The 12,500-nt window shown below is 37.0% G+C and overlaps 1 protein-coding gene across 2 annotated transcripts in view; it reads right to left on the bottom strand.

Annotated features, from left to right (window-relative positions):
• LOC135200912 (uncharacterized) overlaps nt 1–12,500 on the bottom strand; it is a 52,637-nt gene that overhangs the window by 315 nt on the left and 39,822 nt on the right. For both annotated transcript variants that reach the window (XM_064229688.1, XM_064229680.1), the window contains exons 3-8: nt 9,193–9,425; nt 8,884–9,026; nt 7,401–7,532; nt 6,786–6,984; nt 4,151–4,319; nt 1–636 (exon numbers count right to left, since the gene is read on the bottom strand). The exon at nt 1–636 is cut by the window's left edge and continues 315 nt beyond it. In XM_064229688.1, coding sequence (XP_064085758.1) covers nt 350–636; nt 4,151–4,319; nt 6,786–6,984; nt 7,401–7,532; nt 8,884–9,026; nt 9,193–9,425 — 1,163 coding nt within the window. In that variant the 3' untranslated portion in view covers nt 1–349. The remainder of the gene's footprint in view (nt 637–4,150; nt 4,320–6,785; nt 6,985–7,400; nt 7,533–8,883; nt 9,027–9,192; nt 9,426–12,500) is intronic.

The raw sequence follows: 12,500 nt of genomic DNA, 5'->3' as shown, positions 1-12,500 counted from the left end.
CTATCCCTAGCCTTCCAGTTTTCGTCACAGCCGCTTGATGGGCGATGCAACTTGGCCATTTCAAGTGCTGTCTTCCAGTTGATATCCCTGGCCTTCCAGTTTTCGTCAAACCTCTTATGCGGGTGATACAACTTGGCCATTGAAAGAGCCTGCTAAGGTGGATATCTCCAGCCTTCCAGTTCTGGTCAAACCTCTCCTGCAGGTGATACAACTTGGCCAAGTCAAGTGCCTCATCCAGTGGTCATCTCCAACTTTCCAGCTCCCGCCAGACCCTCTTCTGCGGGTGATACGACTTGGCCAATTCAAGAGCCTCCTCCAGCACACATTCCATTCCAAACCTTCCAGTTCTCTACGGGTGATGCAGCCTTGGCGCAGTCCGGTGCCTCCAGTAGATATCCCCGGCCCTCCAGTTCTCCAGCTTGGCCGAGTTCAGCTCCATGCCAGTCTTGGAGATGTAAGCGTGGTAGCCTCTGCTCGTCAGCCACTGAACCATTTGCTGGAGGTGTTGCAGACGGCAGGGGGCGTGGTACTTGTGGCGGTTATTGGCAACGACTGACCACTCCATGAATATGTAAGGGGCGAAATGACTGCTCAGGAAGCGGGTGCCACCTAGCAGAGCTCGGCATTCCCAACCCTCTGGAAAGGAAAAGAGATAAAGGTGAGGGTAAGAATGGGTTCGAATTATTGGCTTCGCTAAGAGGGCCGTGTCTTTGAAACCATTGTTTAGGGGTGTGAGACTAAACGAATACTGTCTTTATTTATTCATTTATTAATTTTGTTGGTAAAAACTTTAATTACAGGAAAAAAGTATAACCAAAACAAGAGTAGATTATACAAGAAGTAGACAGGAGATTGATTTAAATGAGTGGCTTTCCTTAAAGGCTGTCTATAAAACCATTGTTTAGAGATGAGAGACTAAATGAATGCTATCTTTATTTTTATCGGTTAAAATTTAAAGACAGGTTTAAAGTGCAACCAAAACAACAGTAGATTGTACAAGAAGTAGACAGGAGGTTGAAGCTATAATCAAATCAAATTATAGTGATAACATTTCATATGGACATTTAAAAAGAAGAAAAAATTAAATTACGAAATTTTTTTTAAAGGAAAATAGATATTAAAAGATATAATGAAATAAAGCAGCGTACTTTAAAAGAACGATGTTTATTTTAAATATAAACTTTAAATTAAGAAAAAGTTGCGCATTTGAAAGCAAGAGGGAAGACGGAAGTTTTGAAAAAAAAAAAAACCATCGCCCTTTCAATTCTTTAAGTTCTCCTTTCCGGAGGTTTTTCTATTCAAACACACACACACCGACATATATATATTATATATATTATATATATTACCTATATATATATATATATATATATATATATATATATATATATATCATATGAATATATATAATATATATATATATATATATATATATATATATATATATATATATATATATATATATAAGAGATCCTCACGTGAAAATGAAAGAAGGAGGTACCAAGATTTCAACTTTTATTCCAAAGTCATCTTTGGAATAAAAGTTGAAAGTCTTGGTATCTCCTTCTTTCATTTCCACGTGAGGATCTCTTATATGTTTCACCCACGGGACCATTGTGGAATTGCAAGATATATACATATATATATATATATATATATATATATATATTATATATATATATAGATATATATACATATATATATATATATATATATATATATATATTATATATAAAAACATATACATATATATATATATATATATATATATATATATATATATATATATATATATATATATATATATATATATATACCACAAGGTCAGGTTAGCAAATGTAAACCTATGGCTTTATGGGATATATCTGAAACTGAAATTCACCAACTGTTTGGAAAATGACGCCGCAAAAAAAAAAAAAAAAAAAAAAAAAAAAAAAAAAAAAAAAAAAGTTTGCACACAAAACATTCCTAACATGTTATGGCCCAGTAGAGTTCTATGAAAAGAGAAATTCTCGATATGAAATGCGAGGTCGAAATGTTTACTTTGTAAACGCGTTTTAAGCGGACGTTTATACGACTGAAAAAAAAAATGGCCGACCATCATCGAGGCTTTTAACAGGAAAACGATAAAAACGAGTCGGGAAACAAATGTACGAGGTTGGAAAAGATCCTCTCTCTCTCTCTCTCTCTCTCTCTCTCTCGCTCTCTCTCTCTCTCTCTCTCTCCCAAGCACAAAATGTAAAACACACCACATAATTGATAAACATTTTCCATATGATAAGTCCTATTTCGTATCACGAAAACGTAAAATCTTTATGGGTGTGTGTGTGTGTGTTAATCCCACCATGATTTTGGGTCACTGGAGAATTAAGTAAATTGGTTTTAGAATGAAGTTTTTGGGAAATTCTCGACCGAAAACGTAAAGTCACTACAAAGCTCGTCCCTATTTTGGAATGGTAGAATCTGTTGATAAAGAGCTGAATGTAAAATAAGCCATCATCAAGTACAGAAACTGCTCTTTGTATCTTCCGGAGTTTTAATATTTCAAAATCCACAAAAAAACTGGAAGCTTTAAACGTAAGATTTAATAGTGAAATTGCCTCCCATAACGGTGGATTATAAAAGCAAAGCGGTGTTGCCTTTCTGTTGGGTAAATATTAATCTCGGACAAAGATGGCGAAGCCGTTAGGCACGTCGTATATTTCTTTCTCCATTCCTATGATTTCCATATTTTAGCATTTCCTTCCATATTTGGCACCCACGTTTTCAATTTTGTAGACACGATTCATTGTAAGAAAATCCTAGTGTGTAACAAAAAATTATTTTTAACTTTTAAGTGCATTTTAATAAAGGTATGTTTAAAAAATTTGGTTTATATTGTTTTCATTTTATACTTTTTAGTCTTGACAAAAATTGTAACAGAATTATGATTGTGGCTAACTAAATTGAACGTGGTGTTCGAATCTATAATATCCTGTCGAGCCAAAGAACGTTTGAAAAATCCTTGAGTTAATTATGACATATTCTAGTGAGTCAAAGGAGGTATGCAAAATCCAGAGAGTTATTCACAAATCCTGAGATAATGGGAGAGGTCACTGTATGGTCACTAGAGGTCACTGCTGACCTACTGATCGTGAATGGTTGTATTGTTATCAGGATTGAGTAATTGGGCAAAATGTTAATCCATTGGACAAAGGGAATAGGTCAAAGATTAAACAGGCAACAAAAGGGGGAGGGGGGGGGACAAATAAAAGCAATTATAATAATAATAATAATAATAATATAATAATAATAATAATAATAATAATAATAAAGAAGGAAACTGAAGGGATGATAACAGCGCACAAGATCAGGCCCTAAGAACCAGATATGTTCAAAGAACGATAGACGGAAATAACATCTCTCCTATATGTAGGAAGTGCAATACGAAAAATTAAACCATAAACCACATAGCAAGCGAATGCCCGGCACTTGCACAGAACCAGTACAAAAAGAGGCATGATTCAGTGGCAAAAGCCGTCCACTGGAGCCTGTGCAAGAAACATCAGCTACCTTGCAGTAATAAGTGGTACGAGCACCAACCTGAGGGAGTGATAGAAAACGATCAGGCAAAGATCCTCTGGGACTTTGGTATCAGAACGGATAGGGTGATGCGTGCAAACAGACCAGACGTGAATTTGATTGACAAAGTCAAGAAGAAAGTATCACTCATTGATGTCGCAATGCCATGGGACACCAGAGTTGAAGAGAAAGAGAGGGAAAAAATGGATAAGTATCAAGTTAATCTGAAAATAGAAATATCGAAGGATATGGGATATGCCAGTGGAAATTGTACCCATAATCATAGGAACACTAGGCACGATCCAAGATCCCTTGAAAAGGAATCTGGAAAAACTAGAGGCTGAAGTAGCTCCAGGACTCATGCAGAAGAGTGTGATACTAGAAACGGCGCACATAGTAAGAAAAGTGATATACTCCTAAGGAGGCAGGATGCATCCCGGAACCCCACACTATAAATACCACCCAGTCGAATTGGAGGACTGTGATAAACAAAAAAAAAAAAAAAAAAAAAAAAAAAAAAAAATAATATAAAAGATTGTGCCTCACCAATGTTAATAATAATAATAACAACAAAAAGTCTGCGCCTCACCAATGTCAATCTTGAGGATAACAGTCGAAGTGTTGACGTATTGCGAGAGGTCATTCAAGGTCACCGTGGTCACAGCATCGCGGGGTTTCGTTTTCCGGATCTTCTCGGATATCTGAGCCGTGACCTGCTCCACCGAGGTTCCACCGAGGTTCCCTGGGCGGTACCGCAACTGAGGGAGAAAGAGAGAGATAAAGGAATTAGAGAAAAAAGTTGGGATTAATTCTGTCTAGCCATCGGTGGTTTAAATGAGTTCCAAACATGGATGCTGAGACAAATTTTGTAACAGGAATAGAAACCGTTTCAGAGTCACGAAACAAAGTTTTGACCAAAAAATGCAGATATAGAAATAACGAAATGATTAATGGAAGGGAAATGGAAACGGAGTTATGAGTCACTGGAATTACCAATTATTATTATTATTATTATTATTATTATTAGGATTATTATTATTTCGGAGGGAGACCCTCTCGTAGGCAAGTTTTCTTAAAAATGGTTGCTGCCCTTTGGTGCGTTGCTCGCCAGTCTAGGGAACAGAGAGAAAGCTGTCATCAGAAAAATAGAGAAGACTCTCAACAAGATTAATAGTGCTGAAGCAGCAACCATATTAGTATTATTATTATTATTATTATTATTATTATTATTATTATTATTATTATTATTATTATATAGAAGATGAACCCTACTCACACGGGACACGTATTTTTCTGGATAGTATTACTAGCTTGTGTCTGACTATCCACGGTCGGGGAAATAAGTACTTTTCGCCATTTAACTAGCAACGCTTAAAGATTAGTCGGTCATCGTCTCCTTAGTATACAAATGCTGAGAATCATTACTTCACTTCGGATGGAAGTATCGATTCGAACGCACGTAGATTTTACTAATGAAGATTCTCCTTGCTTTATTCCTCATTTGAGAAGGGGGTGTGTGGGCCGTGAGAGATAAGAGGAAACGTAAGAGGTAAGAGGAAATGTGAGAGATAAGAGGAGAAGAAAGAGGAAAGAGAAATGGGAGGAAGATAAGAGACCTTTGACATCAGGGTCACTGTGACCTCCAAGTTAACTGGGATTTATGTCGTTTTTTCTCCAATTCGTTCGACTTTGATTTGTGGAGGTCATTCGTTCGGTGGTGTGTCTCTGCTTCGTGTTATTAATCTTCCTTCGCTCCACACTCTTTAATTGTTGTTATTTTTCGCAGTTTTTTTTTTTTATCATTCTGTCTTCGTTTCACTCATATTTTCTCCTTTTTGTCTCCTTTCTTGTTTTGAATCTCGTCTTCGTGTTATTAATTTGTCTTCGATCAGCCTTTTTTTTTATTTTGCTATTTTTCTCCGTTTTTTGCTATCATTCTTTCGTCTTTTCGCTGACGCTTTCTTCAAAAAGGGCATGATCCTTGCGACGCCAGATATAAAAAAATAAAATGCATTCGTCTGAATTTGATAAAGAAATCCAGCCCTCTGTCTTTCTATATCGATGGATATTTAGGTATTTAATTACCGGAGACTTTATCTCTGATGGTTTTAATTCCCTATCAATTTTACTACACCCCCCCCCCCCCTTTCTCTCCCTCTTTCTTTCTGTGTTGAATTAAACAAATTGAAGAACAAGGTCGATGACCTGGTTGACCATCTTAATAAGATTTAGTATAATTTTTGATTTGCCTCGAAATATTTTTTAGTAAAAGCAATACAACACTAAAAATATTCAAATACTACTCATTGGTAAACGTGAATGAATAATGTGACAAAAAATAAAATTATCATAGCGGATAATTCTGATAATGGTAACGGTTATCAACGGCAATATTTCACCTTGCCTCGAAAATGAGAATGTGATTATGCATTCTCTAGTTTCATCAGTTGTATTGATGACAATTTGAAATGATTGATAAAATAGTTGATTTCGTTAAGGAAATTATCGTTGATAATTACACAGGTGGCCAACGGAACAGTCAAGAATGAATTATTAAGATGATTATGATGTATGGTGGAGATATTGTTAATGGTTTACCTCAATTATAGTGTCCACAGCTGTGAACGATTGTCAGATAACTCTTATAACTGGTAAGGCAATCTAACATAGTAATAACAGTAATTTACAAAAGTAATGAAAAAATCAGTAATAATGAAATGTCAAAATTTGTTTTCTTTCGAAAGAAAAGGTCAATAGAATGGGTTGGTTGCCCGAAATACACTTCTCTAGACCAGACTTGATTAAATGGAAAAAAAAGAAGGGAGTTCAGGAAACACTGAAGAGGTAAGAGAACTTCCAAATCTATGCAGTGGAGCGAATGAAGTGATACTACCATTACTATAGTTAATAAAGAAAATAATACTAATATATAACTAGACAGGTTTTTTAAAATATTCCCTCGTCCAGATTAATATTTATTGACTTTAGTCAATAATAATAATAATAATAATAATAATAATAATAATAATAATAATAATAATAATAATAATAATAATAATAAAAGTACGTTCCTTTATAAGTAATTGTCACTGGTAAGAATTCGTGGTTACTGGCCTTAGTCAATTTTAAGCTTGATAATAATAATAATAATAATAATAATAATAATAATAACAGTCATTTATAAGTAATAATTCTGTCACTCGACCGAATGCGTGGCTACTGACCTTAGCATAGAACCTCTCGTGGGCGGCAGCGTGCAAAAGGAGCGTGACTTTTCCGGCCAGTCCTCCGGACACCGCCGCTGCGTGAAGCCTGACGGCGGACGCCCACACGGGCTCTACGGCCACGGCCGGTACGCCCACGGTGGCCGCCAAGAGACTGTACACGCCCACGTGAGCGCCCAGGTCTATCACCGTGCTAGAGCTGCGAAGAGAATGGATAGACAGCAGAATCGGACGTGGGTCTTGAAGTGTTATATTCTTGGTTTTTTTGTATTTTATTTTTTTTTAGTGATATTTTGTAAGAATAGAAGATATATATATATATATATATATATATATATACACATATATATAATATACACTATATGTGATATTATTATATATACATATAATATATATATAAATATATATATATATATACATACCATATATCTATATATATATATATATATATATATATATCTATATATATATATATATATAATATATCATACAATATATATATACATATATATGTGTATATATATATTATATATATATTTATATATACATATATAAATACAAACTACAAACAAGTCCGCGTAATCACATTGCTCCATAACATATATATACACTCACGGATAATATTTCATAGCCAAAGTAAAGAGCTTGACGATGTAGAGCTCCCAGCTCCCTTCAGAGAGGAGCTGCCCTGATATGTACTTGTCATCCTCGGCCGAATGCGGGCAGATGGTGAAAGATGGCTCGAATCTTTGTAGAAGAGAAGGAGAAGAAATAACGTCCTATCAGGAAACGAACAAGACTCAATAAAAATCGCATCAGGAGAATTTTTGTCCCTGCACGATAAAAATATGTTGGGTTATTTTAACATCGCATAAAAAAGGGGATATAATCGTAGCAGAAGAGTTTTTGTAAAGCAGAATGTATTTCTAATTTTGTGTTTGCACGATAAAAAGGAGTTTGGCTATTTTAACATCGCATCAGAAAGTAAAAAAAAATGGACATAATCATAGTAGAATAGTTTTTGTAAAACATAGAATGTATTTGTAATTTCTTACTTGCATGGCAAAAATGAGTTGGGTTATTTTAACATCATATCAGAAAATAAAAAAAAAGAATATACAGAATGTATTTATAATTTCGTAATTGCACGATAAAAATGAGTTGGGTGATTTTAATATCGCATAAAAATGGATATAATCGCATCAGAAGAATTTTTAGAAAGTATAGACTATATTTCTAATTACGTATTTGCCCGATAAAAATGACCTGGGTTATTTTAACATTGTTTCATAAAAGATATAATCGTAGCAGAATAGTTTTTGTAAAACATCGAATGTATTTCTGATTTCTTACATCCATGGCAAAAATGAGTTGGGCTATTTTAATAGCGTATCAGAAAATAAAAAAAAAAGAATATACAGAATGTATTTATAATTTCGTAATTGCACGATAAAAATAAGTTGGGTTATTTTAATATCGCATAAAAATGGATATATTCGCAACAGAAGAATTTTTAGGGAGTATAGAATGTGTATCTAATTTCGTACTTGCTTGGCAAAAATGAGTTGGATTATTTTAACATCACATCAGAAAAAAAAAGAAAATTTATATAATCGTATCAAAAGAATTTTTTTTTTAAAATATAGAATGTACTTCTAATTTCGTACTTACATGGCAAAAATGAGTTGGATTATTTTAACATCGCATCAGAAAATAAAAATAAAGAAAATTGATATAATCGTACCAAAAGAATCTTTGTAAAATATAGAATGTATTTCTAATTACGTATTTGCACGATAAAAATGAATCGGATTCTTTATCATCGGATAAGAAAAAAACTATGAATATAATCGTAGCAGAAGAATTTTTATTAAGTACAGAAGAAGAAAGTGATCACATATTAAAAAAAAACATGAAAATAAATGAACTAACTAATAAATAAGTAGATAAAAATGCAAGTAATTTATCAATATGCAAGGATTATTGCACGAGGAACAACAGTGTGCTATAATTTCCCATTTGGGGTACTAAATAGTTCCTCCTTCACATAAATACTGTCATAAATAATAAACAGGACTCAAATGGCCAGGCTGCTCACTTTGTCGAGATACAGTTAAGCGAAGGCGATGGGGGATAAGACATGTTGAACGTGACCGTACTCCTCGGGGGAGGGTCCCCCGGGAGTAATCGCTCGAGCAGTGACTGAGGACCAGACCAGGAGACCACCAGCGCTCTGCCATACTGAAAGAGGGCAAGAGGGCAAAGTGTCACTTCGGTGATTGATAAGAACGTAGCGTTTGATGTCGGAGATTTCAAGGTAGTTGAACGGTTGTTGTTTAGAGTTATTTCACCCCTCTTTAACCCTTCCCCTCCGGCAGACCCCCCATCCCAGCCCCCATTTCCTCACCGGATACGGCCTTTCTCCCGCGGCTCCTCCCTCAGTCATCTCCTGCCCGGCGGCGACTCCATCGTCTTCGACTTCGTCTTCGTTCTCCACCAGGAAGTTGTCGTGGAAGAGGGGCTGGGGGGGCCAGGCGCCCCCCTCTGGCGGCGCTCCGTCGCCGTCCTCCTCTTCCCCTCCATCTCCCGATCTCCCCCCCAGCAGGGGCAGGGACACGAAGAGAACGCTCACGATGACTACTGTTGGTGGACGATAAGAGGACGTCAGGGAGATCAAGACTCAAGAAGAAGAAGAAGAAGAAGAAGAAGAAGAAGAGAGAGATGGGTGGGGGGGAGAAGACGTGAGGAAGAAGAAGAAGAAGAAGAAGAAGAAGGGAGAGAGAGAGAGAGAGAGAGAGAGAAAGAGAGAGAGAGAGAGAGAGAGAGAAAGACGTGAGGAAGTGGAAGGAGAAGAGGAAAAAAAAAAAATGGGAAGAGAGAGAGAGAGAGAGAGAGTGAGAGAGAAAGAGAAGACGTGAGTAAATAGAAGGAGAAGAGGATAGGGAGGAGAGAGAGAGGATAAAGAAGGACGTGAGGAAGTGGAAGGAGAAAGAGAAAAATGAAGGGAAAGGGAGAGTGAGAGAAGACAGAGTGAGGAAGTGGAAGGAGAAGAGAAAAAATGAAGAGAGATGAGAAAGAACGAGAGAAGAATGAGAGAGGAAGAGTTCGACGAGAGAAAGAGAAGACGTTGAGTTAAAGTAGAAGGGAGAAAAGAAATAGGGAAGGGAGAGAGAGAGAGGAGAGAGACGAGAATGGAGAGAGGGGAGAGAGAGATCAGGGGTGGGCGGAAAGAGGAAAAAGGGAAGAGAAAGGAACGAGAGGGGGGTAGAGGAAGAAGAAGAAGAAAGAAGAAAAAGAGGAGGAAGAGAAGAGAGATGAAGAGAGAGAGAGAGGAAGAGAGAGAGAGCAGAGAGGAGTAAACCGTGAGGAATGGAAGTGGAAAGGAGAAGAGGAAAAATGGAAGAGAGAGAGAGAGAGAGAGCGAGAGAGAAAGAGAAGACGTGAGTAAGTAGAAGAGAAGAGGAAATTAGGAAGGGAGAGAGAGAGAGAGAGGAGAGGGGGGAGAAGACGAGAGGAGGGGAGGGGGGGAAGAGGAAAAGGGAAGAGAAAGGAGAGGAGGAGGAAGGGGGGGCTAAAGGGCGTTGAGAAGAGAAAAGAAGGAAAAGAAGAAGAAGAAGAGAGGAGAGAAGAGAGAGGAAGAAAAGAGGGAGAGAGGGGGATGACGGAGAGGAGACGAGGAGAGAGGGCGGCCTTGTAGCTACGCGAACGATCAAAGCCGAAGTGAAGAAGAAGAAAAGGCGGAAGCAAAAAGAAAGAAGAAGACACCAAGCCCACAGAAAAAGCGAAGAAGAGAAGAAGACAGAAGTAAACGGAAGATAGACTACGAAAGAAACGGATGGGAGAGCGAGAGAGAGAGAGAGAGAGATGAGAGGAGAGAGAGGCGTGATGAAGGACGTACCAAGGAAGAAGAAGAAGAAGAAGAAAGAAAGAAAGAAAGAAATGAGAGAGGAGAACGAGAGAGGATGAGAGAGAGAGAGAGAAGACGTGAGGAAGAAGAAGATGAAGAACGAAAGAAAGAGAGGAGACGAGACGAGAGACAAGCGCTGAGGAAGTAGAAGAATATGAGAAGGAGAGAGGAAAAAGGCAAGAGAGAGAGAGAGTGAGAGAGAGAGAGAGAGAGAGAGAAGACGTGAGGAAGAAGAAGAAGAAGAAGAAGAAGAAGAAGAAGAAGAAAAAGAAAGAAAGAGAGAGAGAGAGAGAGAGAGAGAGAGAGAGAGAGAGAGAGAGAGAAGACGTGAGGAAGTAGAAGAATATGAGAAGGAGAAGAGGAAAAAGGGAAGAGAGAGAGAGAGAAAGAGAGAGAGAGAGAGAGAGAGAGAGAGAGAGAGAGAGAGCAAAACAAGCTCCCTACCAAAAAAAAAAAAAAAAAAAAAAACAAAAAAAAAAAAAAAACAGAATGGAAAAATATTATAATAGATATGACAAACGGGACAAAGACATCTATGATGAATCGGATGACCATTTTGGAAACATTAAAAAAAGTATAGACAGTGATAGGCGGCCATACAGAAGAAAGAGAAATATAAGTCTATGACAGGAATTGATTTAGAACGCGAGAAGTCTTTGAAAAAAGCGTCGAATGTTTTGCTAAAATTTCCTTTATCAAGTTGTATCATTAGGAAAACAGATCGCTGCTCGTTAATGCCAGTTGATAGTGACACTGTCCCTTTAGAAATCATTGGAATGAATTCCTTTGGAACGTGAGGATTAATTATTAACCAAATCTAAACTGTTGGACTGTCGTATGAAGTGGAACTTAGAAATCATTTAAGGATCAGTGCAATTTATAACCACCGGGGTGCAAATTCCCGAGATGTATGCTACTATGACACCAGCCCCCGTTTTTTTTGCCATGCCCCTAGGGTTAGGTTAGGTTTAGGTCAGTTTGAAAAAGTTTCCATACTACTATTACACCAACCCAGGTTTTTTTGCCATGCCCTTAGAGTTAGGCTAGGTTAGGTTAGGTCAGTTCGTATAAGAAACATTTGGGTATTTTGGGTATGGGAAACATAATGAGATTATTTTCAAGACGATACTTTTGTTAGTTTTTAAAGATATGGCGGTTACAGTTCGGGAATATGCCCCCGGAGCAACTAGACTTCTTGAAGAATTAAATTTATTGGATGTCATGAAGACTGGAATACAGGAACTTCTATGGAATCATAATTTATAGGGCGTCATGATGAGTGGGATTCAGGTTATTGGAATGGTAGGAATTTATATGGAATCTAGATTTATCGGGTGCCACAATGAGTGGAATTTAGAAGACTGAAATAGCAAGAATTTCATTGGAATCTAAATTAATGTTTAGCCTGTTAACATCAAGCTTTATTACTTAATAATTCACATTTAGTGGGGGCCATCATTTAAGAACACAGAATCGAAGAACGATAAGAATAAAAGATATAGATTTTCATTTTTGCACATCGAGTGGTTCAAATATAAAGTCTCAATTGTATGTTATATCTAATGAGTTCTATTTAATGACTCACACTTACAAGGGGGCATCATTTTAGAACATAGAATCGAAGAACTATAAGAATCTATTTTAGACGTAGAATATCATCATTTTTGCATCTCGAGTGGTTCAAAAAATAAAGTGGAATTGTATGTTTTATCTAACGAGTTCTTCCGCCGATAGGCCGGACGATAGGGTTTAATTTGCTGGCGAAGCATTAGCAATATTAGGTCCCAAACTGGCCGCAGCAGCTCGAA

This window comes from Macrobrachium nipponense, chromosome 23 (assembly GCF_015104395.2).
Source record: "Macrobrachium nipponense isolate FS-2020 chromosome 23, ASM1510439v2, whole genome shotgun sequence".
Lineage (NCBI taxonomy): Eukaryota > Metazoa > Arthropoda > Malacostraca > Decapoda > Palaemonidae > Macrobrachium > Macrobrachium nipponense.
The sequence above is the reverse complement of the archived record's forward strand: the minus strand, read 5'-3'. Positions and strand labels throughout refer to the sequence as shown.